General features: G+C 43.9%; 2 protein-coding genes across 5 annotated transcripts; one reads left to right on the top strand and one right to left on the bottom strand.

The window, feature by feature from the left end:
• Nucleotides 1–1,636: 1,636 nt before the first annotated feature.
• Nucleotides 1,637–6,758, bottom strand: si:dkey-21c1.1 (uncharacterized protein LOC100150256 homolog). Of its 4 annotated transcripts, none has more exons than XM_063221605.1 (4): nt 6,605–6,717; nt 5,544–5,645; nt 3,536–3,650; nt 1,637–2,605 (listed from the first exon to the last, which is right to left on the bottom strand). In XM_063221605.1, exons 2-4 carry the CDS (start codon nt 5,558–5,560, stop codon nt 2,321–2,323), a joined length of 417 nt encoding a protein of 138 aa, XP_063077675.1. In that variant the 5' UTR covers nt 5,561–5,645; nt 6,605–6,717; the 3' UTR covers nt 1,637–2,320. The 4 variants fall into 4 exon arrangements, with proteins under 4 accessions (XP_063077675.1, XP_063077677.1, XP_063077676.1 ...); XM_063221607.1 differs by having other exon boundaries at nt 5,544–5,641; nt 6,605–6,704; XM_063221606.1 differs by lacking the exon at nt 6,605–6,717 and adding an exon at nt 6,168–6,555.
• A 1,286-nt stretch (nt 6,759–8,044) lies between these two features.
• si:dkey-21c1.4 (uncharacterized) lies at nt 8,045–14,269 on the top strand. The gene is made up of 5 exons (XM_063221603.1): nt 8,045–8,647; nt 9,477–9,587; nt 11,668–11,784; nt 12,428–12,544; nt 13,925–14,269. The coding sequence occupies exons 1-5, from the start codon at nt 8,113–8,115 to the stop codon at nt 13,951–13,953; spliced, it is 909 nt and encodes a 302-aa protein (XP_063077673.1). The 5' UTR covers nt 8,045–8,112; the 3' UTR covers nt 13,954–14,269.
• Nucleotides 14,270–15,031: the final 762 nt, after the last annotated feature.

The raw sequence follows: 15,031 nt of genomic DNA, 5'->3' as shown, positions 1-15,031 counted from the left end.
AACTTTTACCACTCACAAACCCTCCTTTGCGGATTTGTACTCAAAAATCAGTGCTGAGACACATTGCCCCTGCCTCTATCTACCTCTGCAACTATGAGCGAGTCAAGTTATACCAGACACGCAAAAACACACACACACACACACACACACACACACACGCGCGCGCGCGCGCGCGCGCACACGCACACGCACACGCACACGCACACGCGCACGCGCACGCGCACGCGCACACGCACACGCACACGCACACGCACACGCACACACACACACACACACACACACACACACACACACACACACACACACACACACACACACACACACACACACACCCCATCCAACCCAAAACCTGACTGGCCCTTCCCCTTTCTCTCATTCTACACCACTATCATATTTAAGACACAAGCGTTAACGCATGCAAGTTTGGTCGGCCGCACGGACACACCACATACCATGCCTGGCCAACCTCTAATAATCCAATGCCCACACAATGTTCAGGTCTACAGCAACCCAAACATCCACCCGCCCCCTCAAGGAAACAAAGTGCAGCTAAAATGAACCCTTTCAACACACTCACTCTCTCACACACACACACAGACACGTAAGCGTAACTAGCTAGGATAAAATCTAAAGTTTGCCAGTGTTTTGGCTTCATGGCACCTGTGACAGAAGGGTGGCTCTCCCTTCCAGCCTGAGTGTGGTTTTGAGGATATGTGTCCATCTTTGCATGAGGTGTGTTTTTGGGCTCAAGAGTTTTTTTTCACCAAGAACACATTTAAGTGATAAACCTGGCCATGTTAACTAACAGGAAGTGGTAAACTACATAATAGATAGTCTTGGCGATTTACCACTAGCTCAAGGTTAACTTAACCTGGTTTACTACTGAGCCAGGATCTTCTTGGAATACCCCCAGGCTGGCTCGTGACTAGGCTCAACTAGGCCTCCAGGCTCAGGAACAACACTAGGCCTTGGTTCAAGATAGGATATTCTCTTTGAAAGCACTCCACCAAAAACACAGGGGTTTTGTTATCCTTGTTTGTCCGCCTTCACAAAGGGAATCAAACAAAAACCCTCAGATGGTAAAATCCAAGAGGGTTGATTTGGGATGTGGGGTGAGGGTAAGGGGAGTATAAATTCAAGGTGATGAAATTAAGACTGCATGTTGTGTGTGCTTTTAAATGTGCATACAGTAACTTAGGTGGTTGCAGACTCCAAAACAAAAAGAAATCTCTTAGCTTGCTAATAATCCGCCTCGCGTGATGCTTAAATTGGAGAATCCTGAGGAACCAAAGCTAACTCTTAACCATGACACTGAGCCTCCAGGAACCAAAGCCAGGTTCTAAGATGGCACCGAGACATCAAGAACCAAAGCTAGGCATCGAGACGACTGTGAAACTGTTCTTACCGTTGTGTTAAGACTAGGCTCCACATAGAGAAACAATGACCCACTGATGAAAGGTATTTGTGTCAAAGCAGGTGATCCTGGTTGTCAAAATAATTATCAGTAGAGGAACAATTACCTGTTACATCACACTGAGTGACTGACTCTCCGTGCATCATGTTGATTAGCTTGACCAAGCGGACTTAAAAAGATCTTTTTTTTTTAAACCAAAAAGGATAAAAGAAACAGGTAGACTTATTATTGCAAGCGTTATTCTCTTTCACGGTTCTTTTATGTAGCACCCAAGTGGATACAAAGTCCTGCATACACATAAACATACACGCACGCGCTCTCGCACACACAAATGCAAAATAAAAGTCAAATGTCCCCCTCATATATAAATATGGGCATTCTTTGAATAGCCTTTCCAGGAAGTGCCGGGGAGATAAAACGGGGAGGGAGTGGGCAGAGGTGGGGGAGGACACAAAGTAGTCAAGCCACAAAAAGGTAGTCAGCGCACTCATTCACTCTCACTCCAAAACACACACACACACACAAATACAAGGAAGGGGTTGTGTGTGTGCGGGGTTGTGTGTGCGTGTGTGTACAGCAGGTTGTATTGGATGTGGTAGTGGTGGTCAGGGTGAAGGTAGAGAAGTGCCCATGATGTCCCTTCCAGATGGTCCTAAGGGGAGGAGTTGGGGGTGTGTAGGGGGGAAACTGGCCACAGCTTGTGCCCAAGAGTAGTCGACTGGAGTGGGGGAGGAATATCTGAGATAAATGTGGTGGTGGTGGAGGATGTGTTCATGTCAGGGTGGTGGCTGCTTTTTTTTTGTTTTTTTGTTTTAAACGAAGTTGGAATAAAAGGAGGAAGGGATGATAGGAATTTGGGGAGGAGGAGAAGGATGGGGGTGGGATTGGCCTCTAGGGTGGGTCATGTCATGTGGGACCCCCCGGGTGAGCCCTGGTCTTCAGGCTGGCGAAGTGGGCCTCGCGCAGGATCCGGTTGATCTGGTTGTAGCACAGCTGTGGCTCGTCGCCAGCACTGGAGGAGCCGGCCGGGCTGCAGGGACCATGGGTGATGAAGTTCGCCCCTCGGCCGCCATCGGCTACCGCCACCGCTGCCGCCGCCATCAGCCCGCTGGCGCTGCTGCTCATGCCGTTCACCCCCGCCGCGAGCAGACGCTCCGGGCTGCTGATGCCGCTGCTATCGCTGCTGGACGACTGTGAGGGGGAGAGACACGCACACACACACACACACAAACATGAACACACACACACACACACACACACAAGCATGGAGACACATACAGACACAAAAATGGGTTTAAGAACCGCACACAATAGGAGAGTAGACATTATGCCTGGCAAATCAGTTCCTTGTACAGCACTTCTTTTGGTTTGGCTTTTGTCTCCCTTTCTCTTTGCAACCAACCAAGTTGGCCACAATCAGTCACAACCAATGGCCACAAGCAGTCGTGTTTCGGCCCTTACACCATCATCCATGCGTCAGGGGCAAGTCCAACCACTGTAGTGGTTTGGTACATTTTGCTACTTCTTCCTTCTAGGTTGGCCCAAACGTGTCCCGTTCTGCAACGCTGGTGCTATTGGCCTACTTCATGCCTACTTAACTCCGGCCTATGTCTTGACTTAGCTGCTTACCTGTGAGTTTTGTGTGAAGTAGAGTAGCTGACAATGTCCAGGGGTGTGTGAAGTATAAGCAGTGCTTGAAGTGGAAAAAAGAAGTGCAGCCAGGAACCCTATTATATCATCCAAAAAGAAGTGAAGGAACTCTCGCCACTTATAAAATGCGGCGCACAAGATTAGTGCAGAACTCTGATGATGAAAATTATGAGGTGGGAGAACTGAGTTCCCCCCCACTTCAAGCACTGAGTATAAGTATAAATACTTATACTGTAATAGTCAGTACTGCATGATTTTACATAGCTAGTTTATGCACCAGATATTCTGTACCTGATGAGGTAGGCAGTTTGCTACTTCTTCTTCATACACCTCTGGTCACCTATCCTGACCTTGGAGTCCCAGGCGTCTCGGCCTAGCTCAGAGGAGGGCAACGGCGGCAGCAGCGCCAACACCCACCCACTCACCCACACAAACAGTACAGTAGCTGTAGGCAATGTGACCTATGCTTACCTCGGAGTCCCAGGCGTCTCGGCCCAGCTCTGGCAGGAGGGCATTGCCGCCACTGGGCCTCTTGGCCTGGTGGACGACCTGGACCTCTTCACTGTCACAGCTTCGCCTCCGCTTCCTGTAGGGGTTGGAGTTAGAGAGAGAGAGGCAGAGAGAGACAGAGAGAGACAGAGAGCGAGAAGAAGAAGAAGAAGAAGAAGAAGAGAGAAGAAGAAGAAGAAGAGAGATGTTTTTGAAAGTACTCCGATATTACAATACCACCAAAGATGACATTGAGAATGAAGGCCTTTTCAAATTTTCAACAGACACACAGTGTGACATCTGTAATCTGAAACTGACCAGAGATGTATCCACTCATGCACTGCTTTTTTATTGCCTGCACTCACCAAAAAAGCAAACAAACTCTGCACTTTACAGTGCAACTGCATGCAAATCCCCAACGGAGTGGATCACACTCACACACCAGAAAGGAATTCATTCACGTGGCCATGAAGACATGTGAATCAGGTGCACCAAATGGTTCGACATTCAAAACCCCTACTTGGATCAAACTACCATATGCCCTAAAAGATGTGGGTCATGGTAAGTAGATTTGTGCAGGGCTTTCGGATTAAAATAAAAGTTCACTACCGCATACAACTTCATAACGAAAACACAAGGGGGATTGGAGTTGTTTCACTGCAGCCAGAAAAAATGAGGACAGGTTAAATATCAAAGCAAGGTAAGCATGATAGGAGGTCACAGGAAAAGAAACAAATGGGACTAGGTCATCATAGTGGACGGTGGCTACTGATTCAAATACACTAGGACGGACGGTATTCCAAGAAGCTAGTTCAGGGGTAAACCTTGAGGTAGTGGTAAATCAAACGGGGTGCCATTTTCTTACCTAAATGACAACTGTGATCTATTAGCAGGTTCACTACTTTCTGTAGATTAACACAGCCAGATTCATCACTTAACCATGTTCTTATACCCCCAAGTGCTGTTGGTCTACTAATGATGGCAGAGCAGACTCCCCGGTTCGGAGCTGCAGAGAATGAACTGACTGAACCAAGCCAGTACCATCATCATTGGTCAGGCTTACCCAACGCTGCATCACTACATACCACATAGAAAAGCTGTGCATGAACACATTATGAACTACTACTGTATTAGCCTTCACAGTGCAAACTACACGTTACTCCACATGATACACGAGCCCTGTACACATACTAAGGATTAAAATGTTTACTCCAAGGAGGTCTATATAAGGTTTAGTCCCATCGGCATTCCTTCAGACAGGCTTACACATATTGGTATACGCAGACGTACCAAGATGGAAAGAAAATACATTCAGTCATTCCTATAGTGGCAGACTGGAAGCCATACTGTATGTCGGTGTCTGAAACCACATAGCCGTTCACGCGCTGGATACATTGATTATACAACATCATGCAGTCATCAAATGATTATAGAAAACGGCTCATGGGCACTGACTGAGTCACCGTAAATACTCCTCGCCGACACCGTGCAATGCATACCGTAGCCCGCCGATGACTCAGCTATGGACAGTGAAACATCCTGGTGCAGTTTATTTTCTAATACCCAACATCGTAGTGCAAAATATGCGTGGCATTACAGATACACCTTGCAGTGTGTATCTGTGATATTAGTCAGATCTCCTATAAATAGCAGTAGAGCCAATGGTGTAGGCTACACCAAGAGAAGTCTACCACCACCATGCTTGCTTGGTGGAACAACGTTGTTCACTACTGCAGTAGCTAATCTCCGACTTCATCTTCATTCGAGTACACAACCTAACAAACCGTTACATCACCTACAAACCGTAATCCAAATCAATATTGACAGCTATTGCATAACTTGAAGTCGATTAGCAGCACTACGTTCCACACCAACGAGATAATTTCCACCGGTTTGAACCACAACAGGTGATGACATGTCATATATTGATCGAGGACGTAAGGTTCAGTGTTGTTCATTTCGGCACTGTCATTTTGGGGTTTTGTCTTACCTGCTTTCTGTCAACATCGGACGTGCCGGGTGTGTGTCTGTTGGTGTTTGGAAAGACTGACAGCTCACGTCGTCTTCAGAAACCAGCTCCGGGTGTTACTAGCTAATGGACAAGATGGTGGAACGTTTTCACTTGACTGTTTCTAGGAACTTGTGCTACCAGCTAGCAAACGTCAGATTGCAAATAAATAAATAAGCAAACCACAATTTACATAATTCCAATGAACAACATGCTTTTGACAGTACTCTGATACGTTACTACAACACCACTAAAGATGACAGTCGAAATGAAAGGCTTTTCAAATGTTCAACACACCCAACGAAACAAAATAAACGGCCTGCTAGTCAGCTGAGCCTCAACATGCTAAGTTCTGCTACACTGTTTGCGTTAGAACTAGCTGGCTAATTAGCATATTTCCAAGTGCCAACTGCTAATGTAATACTTAGCACTGCACGTTATCCATTCGTTATAATAATAAACTAAAACAGACATTAAAAACGCCTCTGAAGTTAAGAGGAAACAACTTCCCTGTCGAGAAGTACAGAGCCGACAAAGGTTTGTTAGCAACAACACATCAATCCAGCTAAGTAGCTAAATATAAACACCCCAGCTTGGACCACTGACCTGCTAAGACTGTCAGTTTCCAAAAATAAGTGGATACTTGGTGCTAAAGTAGAAATCTATCTGATCAACTCCAGGCAGACCCATATACCAGTGTATCACACTTATGTAATGACGAAATTAACACATTGGTTAAACAGAAGTCAACATTCAACACATAACGCTGCTACCAAGTGGCTAGCAAAACAGATTCAATCATCACAGAAACTTTGTGGTTTGCTTACAAAAAGAAGCTAACGATATGGAATTTTGCACGGGCTCTGCTACAGCTAGCTAACGTACAAATTAGCTTAGCAGCTCGTCCTGCTACGTTAGCTACAGCTAGCAAGGCAAATGCATCAACTGTTCTTCACAATGCCAAGCATTTCACTAGTCATTTAACTTATGTCTTATGCATCTCAAATACTAACAATACAACAATAAAACAAGAAAAACATTACGTTGAAACCATGCCGGTGTCTCCTACTAACACTCCCGAATGTTTTGTAGTTTGGTCTCTGGGCATCCGCAAATGCAACTAGAGTTACTGCTGTTTACATAAATGACGTTAGGAGTGTCTTCGAGCCTCAAAAATACTGACGTCATACAGGGCCAGGAAAATCGTTTAGACGTTCAGATTAAAAAAAAAAAAAAACTAATGTAAGGCTAATTTAAAGTTTCGATGCATTGCATGAAGAAGAAATAAATAGCTGCATGACATACTTTTTTTTTTTTTAACGAATTCTACTCAGGCGCACCATGTGCTGCCCTACGGGGCTTTCGCAGCTGCCCGTGTCTCTCCTGAAGTGAAAATATGGCATGGACGCAATGATACATGGACGTGATATAATCGCCCCTGCATGCAGAACTTTTTTGTATATATTTTGCGGGGTATTGCGTAAATGTTTGTAAAGCATTTGTATGAGACTGGGGCTGCTAGTGTTACAACTTTGGCTCCCAAGTTGTCAGAGAATGGTTGGCCCAAATGTTTGCTAAGTGGATTTGACAGCTTGCTCACACCACAATCTGAAGAACAGAATGGCTGGTGAGTTCCCCAACTTCTTTTCTTATTTCAGTGTTTGTTGATTAGCTACAATGATTAGTGTAGGCCTACTTACAAAAAAAGAAGCCACTTGCTGACTGACAGGTGACACACCCCCTTTGTTGTGCGATGTGTTTCTTGTGGAAGAAAATGTGCATTCAACCTTGATATATTGTTTGGTAAAAGAGCACTCACATTGTAGGCCTATGTTTTATTTACTGTTGTTTGGACTTTAATGCAGGGAAACAGAAAGCAGACCAAATGGGAGAGGTCTGTCCATACTGCGGGAAGACATTCAAGAGGCTTAAGTCCCATCTCAATCACTGTAAGATGGCCCCTCTTGCTACCTCCTCCAGAAGCTCAGATGCCCCAAGTAAAGATGCTCTTCTTACTGCATCAGTTGGCAAGAAGAAAAAGAAAACAGCTTCTGCCGCACTTCAAGACAAACCTTTATCTAGTCTTGATAGGGCTGCATCAGCACCAGAAGTAAAGACTAAGACTAAAAGTAAAAAATCAAAGACTCCAGTCAAAAAAACCTCAGACCAGCTGACAATCCAGACTACCTCCACTCCACTCTCATCTCCTCAAACCGTTAGTCCTGTGCCAGAGAGTGCCTATGAAGACACAAGACCACTGAAAGGGAAATGGCAAAGTAGAAGTAGCCTGGACATGGAGAAAGACAAATTAGCCAATGTTTTGGTAGACGCTGGCCATCAATCCTCACTGAAATCTGTGGCTTTAGGACAGGTCACATTGGCTGCTGATGTTCTGAAAAAAGCCAAAGGAACAGGAATGCAGAGGGCGGTCAAATCTGTCCAACCTCCAGAAACGCACACGTCAAAGACTCCACTACCAGATGAAAGTGGGCTCTCTTCTCCTCTCGCTGCAGAGAAGCTTCCAGCGTCCAATGTTCAGACGGCGACCCACATGACCGTGCAAACGCCTAGCCCCAAACACGACCAGCATTTTAAACCCTCCAGATCTGGCGCCAAAGTCCAAATACATTTCCCCGAAGAGGTCAAGACAAGTCGGCAGGTCCGAGGCAAAGATACGACAAACGTCAAAGTGACGGACAGTGTTGTGTCACACGGTTACAAAGTGGTGAAAACGAGCGTGTGGGACCACATCAAGGCTAGTCTTCTGAGCCGAAAATATGGAGGGACCATCGCCACTGTGTCCTTGTCCAGGAGGACTATCACTGAACCTGTCGTTGGCAAACCAGTCAGGCCGACCTTGGCTGACAGTGACGTGAGCGTACAGTTACCTCAGTCCTTTGTCAATACTGAGGTGGCTGCTCCACTGACTTCAGAAGGCATAAAACACACAGACTCCACAAGGCCTATTGCACCTCCACCATCTCTTTCTTCTCAGGCCAGGTCCACCCAGAGCCTCTATGCATCCCAGGGTGCAGCTACGAGCTTGAGCCCTGAAACCATAGAGTGGATGTCAAAGGCCACAGCAGGTTGGTAGAGTTGATACACTTTTTTTATTGATCCCAGACAAAACTAAGGTGTCAAACAGCAAACACATCATTCATATTTCACAGATCAAACACACTAGCCTGGTTTTACCATCCCTTGTATCAATCTATTTTATGCAGAAGATGTGGAACTGCCAAATTGAGAAATGTTTAGTGGAGGGAGGAGTGTTGAGATCTGAAACACGTGTCCTATGTTATACAACTGCTAACATTTGTTCATGACATTGAAAAACCATTACTGGTGGGAGAGATTAAGTCCATTGATGTTCGAAACGCGTACCACTGGCCTCCTACTCTAGGAAATCCCATGTGGCTTTGCACAATCGTTCCGATTTGAAAGACTCATGTATTCTATCCCTCAACAAGGGTTCCAGATCTTGGGCTCCAGTCAGAGAGCAGGGAGGAGGAAAAGGCAATGACAGCAGTTTGAATAGATACAACTGCCACAATTGGCTATGGGCTACACATGTGCCAAATGACACATTCGTAACGGCCAATAGAGTCTAGATGGCCATGGGTAATCGCAAACCACATCTTTCCTACGAGAAATGGCATAGGCAGCCTGCAGACTATCACGTTATCTGCATATCTCGATCCGTGAGATTGTCTGATGTTGACTAGGCAACCCCCCCCCCTTATCCCTTTCCAGTTCGCTAATTAGCTGGCTGTTCCCTCCCAGACCTCCAGTTCCAGATCCTCTCCACGAATGACCGGGATGGTAAAACCAGGCGAACACATCACAGTCATCCAAATAGACTTAAATGTCCTAATAATGAGTATATAATGTCTCTCCTAATAATTATAATTGTAGGTTATGTTGGTATGAAGGTGTACAGGCCTCCAGGCAGAGCTCCTCTGGGACATGAACTCGACTGGATGAGGCCCAACAATGAACCTCCAGAACTGCCCAACTCTCCACCAGGTAGGCCCTACAACTAAGAGTTTGGTGCATGGGCTAGTGTTGAGTGTTTTGTTTGGATCTCAATTTTATCCTTCAAAGCAACAAGGCAGTACCTGGCTGTGCATAGCTCCGGACTGAGTAAAATGACATGTTAACATATTACCACATTCTTTGCAGACTACCGGTATCTATTATATTACGATATTTATGTCATTGAAATCATAGTTACTCATTTTCAACAATAATGCAGTTACTGCGTTTTTGCTTTGTAGGGCAAAATTTCTATCCTACAATTACTTTCTCCGTCCTACGGGGCTCACACCTCTGTTCTTGAAATTGATTGAAGTCATGTACCATACACAGTCCTGCTTCTCTGGCATGTCACCCTCTCCTTTGTCCTAGTCCTCTCACCTTTTTTTATCTCCGCCAAGGAGGTTATGTGATCGTCCAAGTTTGTTGTGTGATCGTCTGTGTGTTGGTTAGTATGTTAGTTCCCTGCTGTGTCAGTGCGCGGTCTGCCAAAAGGGGCCGCCAAGAAGGTTACCTGTTCACCAGAGTTTGTTGGTGTTGGCGGTGTCTGTGTGTTTCTGTCCACCGGAGGGCACTCTCTGAGCACTTTTGTAGTAGTTATGGTTGCATTCCATTATCCTAACTCCCGTCCTGGACCTGAGCTTAATGTGGCCTAGCGCTTCGCTGGCGCCCCGCCTCGGTAGAGAAAAAAATAACGTTTCCCTGCTGTCAGCTCAGCAAAGCCACAACAACTATTGGGGGACTTTTCCTCATTCAACATCCCGATTGCAAATGAGAAAATGACCTTTGGCTTTTGTGGGATATTGAATGAGGACTTGATCACGAGGCCACAAGCACAAGGGAGGACGGGAGTTAGGATCATGGAAAGAACAGGGGTGCATTTCTCGAAACTGTAGTTGTTAACTGCGTTAGCTACTTTGTTGGTTGCAATGCAATTTCCCACTGGCAACTACCCAAGTTGCTAACTGCTAACAACTACGCTTTCGAGAAATGCACCCCAGGACGGGAGTTAGGATAATGGAAACATGTTGAGACCTCCTCAATGGCTCTTTTTCACTTGATGTCACATACCTTCCATTCAATTCATTCGGTGGCATAAACATAACTGTGCATCCCACTGTTTACTGTCTTGTATGGAATCCGGAACTTATTTTTCCTACTTCACTTCAAAATGGAACTTGTTTGACGTAATTGTGGAATAGCCTAATAATAATGTCTACTTCAAAGTGTGCAATGTTTTTCTATTCTATTTACTATCCAGAACTAGTTATAATCATGTCACAACACACAGACGAAAACGTAGAAAGGAATATAAAATAAAATGACATACAAATAAATGATGACTGATAAAACCATAGTCCTATTAAAAACCAATTAACAATAATAACTCAATGTTGCTATGATGCAGTGTATTACTTGTATGCATGTGGAAACCTACTAACCCTGTAACACACACACGCACACACACATTTCTTTCAGATTCTGTAGTGTCCAAGGTATTGAAACATGAGCCGCTGGCATGTTTGAACTTGGAGCAACAAGCTGCTGGGCTTAGCATAGGTAAGCAGGTGGACTCTTTATACCAGCATTATGTCTCTCCCCCTCTTTACTTTGCTCCTAAATTCATTCATACATTCATTGAGTGCTGTTACATGCACAGAGTGATTCAATTTCAAACATAATAGTTAACAGTATTTGGTATAAAACAAGTTCCGGAATATCCCGTTTACATTTGTGGAACAGCGTTCTGTAACCAGAATATTCCTGTAATGAATGAATGAATGAAGAGTTTACATGACCTGTGCACAAAAAGAATACTCCATTGAAAATTGGAATATTCCTCCCGTGTCGTTTAATCATTCATTCGTTAATCATCCATTTCTCCTTGTGATTAATTAGGTAGCCTATGCCCTCTGCTCCCCTGTCTGCATTGCCCCCACCACATCCCATCACACTCCACTACAAAATACATTATGCATGCATTGTATCCCATGTGCATATGTATTGTTCCTTTTCTGAAAGATGACTAATGTTGTGATATCTGTCTGCATGTGTGTGTGTGTGTCCACAGTACCAGTGCCCCTGGCAGAGAGGAGACTTGCAGATGTGACCATGAGTGAACTGGGTCCCTGGCTAGTGGATCGAATACCCCAGTCTCCAAGAGAAGGGGTGGCGCTGGTGAACAACAGTCAGTACCTGATGTCTTTCCATCTATTATCTCTTTAGGGTTCCAGTTGTACTGTTTAGTCAAGGATAGGTGTCTGTGCAATATAAAAAATTAGGGATGCACCGATACCACTTTTTTGAAAACCGATACAAGTACGAGTACATTAATGTGTGTACTTACCGAGTACCGATACCGATACCTTTTACCACCAAAATACAATGAAAAAAAAATGCATGGCCTTGTTTTTTTTCCACCTGTGATGTTTGTATTGTCCATTTCCATGTAGATTTAAATGTTATTAAATGTATGAGGTGGCATTTTTTTCCCATGCTGCTTTTAAGTCCACAGAACGTGACAAGTTTTTGCATTGTTTTGTGTAATAGCAGTATCGTTCCTGGTATCGGCAAGTGCTTGACGAGTACGAGTATGAGTATAATGAGCAGTATCGGCAGCCGATACCGATACCAGTATCGGTATCGGTGCATCCCTATAAAAAATTTTACATAATTTCAAGAGAACAGTGCTACACACCTTGCAGGCTGTAAGCATGGAGATGCCCAGAATCAACAACTTAATCAATATTTTTCTGCATTGTTTTCTTATGAACAATGGAAGCTGTTGTGTTGTATTTTATTGCCTGATTTCTGTCTGTGGTCCCCTACAGGTTGGCAGTGGTATTACAGGCGGTACATTGACGTCCGGAAGGGTGGCGTTGGTGGAATTGGAATGCTGCTAGCTGGCTACTGCCTTTTAAGCTATGTGTGGTGTTACCCACATTTAAGTAAGTACTTTTTCTCACACCTGCTTTTCTCTAAAAATGACACGTTGAGAGTAGTGGACTAGCAAAGAGAATGGAGAAGAGACATGAAGTTGCCTAGCACAGATGTATTGGACAGTCATGGGTAAGCGGTTAGGGCGTCAGACTTGTATCCCAAAGGTTGCTGGTTGGACTCCTGACCCGCCAGGTTCTGCCAGGTTGGTGGGTAATCAACCAGTGCTCTCCCCTATCCTCCTCCATGTCTGAGGTACCCTGAGCATGGTACCGTCCCGCCACACTGCTCCTCTGGGGCTCCATTGGGGGCTGCCCCCTTGCACGGGTGAGGCATAAATGCAATTTTGTTGTGTGCCGTGCAGTGAACACTTGTGTGCCGCGGAGTGCTGTGTCACAATGACAGTAGTAGTTTGACTTTTCCACTGGGCTTTCACTTCACTTTCATACACTATTTGTCATGCAGGTACACACCATACTGCAAAAAATGGCGAAAACCTACTTTGTATAATCAATCTCAATATGCAAATGCTCTATGCATTACTTTGAGTGATATTATAGCAATACCCCTGGTATGTAATGTCACGTCACCCCCCTTTTTTCAGTAATTTTTGTCACATCAAGCTTTGTTGCAATGCTCTGCTGTGCTTGGCTTAAAAATGTGGAGTGGGGCTGAAAGGTCATCTCAACTTGCTATCCATATGACCCTCAATGTCACCTAGTGTTTACCTTTTGAAAAGCAAACTCTGAAACCTGCTTGTTTTGTGTCAAGGGACATAGCAAATTTGTACCATACCATACACAATATTGTACCCTTTTCACAAATACTGACCATCAAATTTCAAGTATACATTATGACTGGGAAAATTGCACATTTCATACATGAAAATGTGGGTCTTCTCCATGTGCGCCATTTTGAATTTCCAGACTTTTTTAGCTGCAAAATCATACTCTGGATAACGTGTCAACCTCAACAGTCTTCTTCAGGTCGAAATGTTATCCTGCCATGAAAAAATAAAACACAACAAAAAGGAGTCTAAGTGTGCGGACTCCTCAGTCTGAAAACTACAGTTGACCTTCGTCCTGCACCTTTCCCTGAGATGTGCACAATCCTCTCCTTCAACAAAACTATACTCTGGCCATACTAGTAAATATTAGTTTATTGTGTAGTAAATACTCATGAAAGCCTCAAATTTGGCAATATGCAGCAGTTTCAATGCACAGCATAGTTACCATACATACTCTGGTCACAATCCTACACAGTGCACCTTTAAACAAAACATAAAAAACAGGGCTTGGTCTGTAGGAAGCAGTGTATTGAGGTGAAATGTTTCACCCTATAGTAAAAGCCTATTAACACATGATTTGTTCTTTATGTTTTCTTTTCCAAAGAACATGAACGCTGGAGGAAGTATCACTGAGAAGAAATTGGTGGGACTCGGGGACCTTAATGAACTGTATTTAACTCTCTGGAAGTTAATGTGAATGTGGTTTGACTGTCTGAATCGACTGAAATTATAATGAATTAGGCATGTACATGAATTTGAATAGGCTGCATATGAATTACAAAAGGATGTCTTTTGCTTTGGGAAAATACCAAGTAGAAACGTATGCGATACGTCACAATATATGAACTTATTGAATGTCTTTTTTGCAGCCTCTAACAAGGAGTTAGTGAATTGTAACGCTCACATGTATTTTTGTAGACCAATAAAGGTCATGTGTTCACCAGGCACAGCGCTTGCATACCAGTCCATATCTGTTCAAAGGTTGTCACCACTTCAAGGTTAAACTGAAGATCAAACATGAAACTGAGGCCTTGGTTACACGTATTTGTTTTTAAAAACATATATGCATATGTGTATATATATACGTCTTTTTTTTCTGCTTACATATAAACGCAGCATGTGGTTAGGAAAAAGAAATCACCATTGTCACAGGTGTTATAGAAACTTAATGTAAAACATTTTTCAAAAACAGGGCTTGAGAAACGTGGAATGTAATTACATTCCCCGAGGTTGAAATTAATTACAATCTGAATTTGTATCTCAATCTCAGATGAGGCAAGGGGATAACACGGCTCTAGTGAGTGATATAATGTCATGTTCGGAAATGCGCATTTGAGATTAAAATTCAGATTGTGAAATTTGCTTACATTCCCCATTTTAGGTGTTTTTGGTAGTGATGTGTGATGAGCCGTTTTTGTTTTTTCAGTGTTTCCCATACATTAAAGGGACACTGTGCAGGAAATGGTCAAAAAAGGTACTGCAACTATGCTGCTCATTGAAACTGGGCTGCCTATTGCCAAATTTGATCTTTACATGAAAGTTTACTAAGTAATAAACAAATATTTTCTAGTATGGTCCAAGTATAGTCATTTTTGCAGCTAAAAATGGCTATTTTTGGAAATTCAAAATGGCGGACCATGGAGAAGATCCCCCTTTTCATGTATGAAAAGTGCAATTTTTCCAGTCATAATGAATACTTAGAATTTGATGC

This window comes from Engraulis encrasicolus, chromosome 17 (genome assembly GCF_034702125.1).
Source record: "Engraulis encrasicolus isolate BLACKSEA-1 chromosome 17, IST_EnEncr_1.0, whole genome shotgun sequence".
NCBI lineage: Eukaryota > Metazoa > Chordata > Actinopteri > Clupeiformes > Engraulidae > Engraulis > Engraulis encrasicolus.
This window is presented reverse-complemented; position numbering and strand designations above follow the sequence as displayed.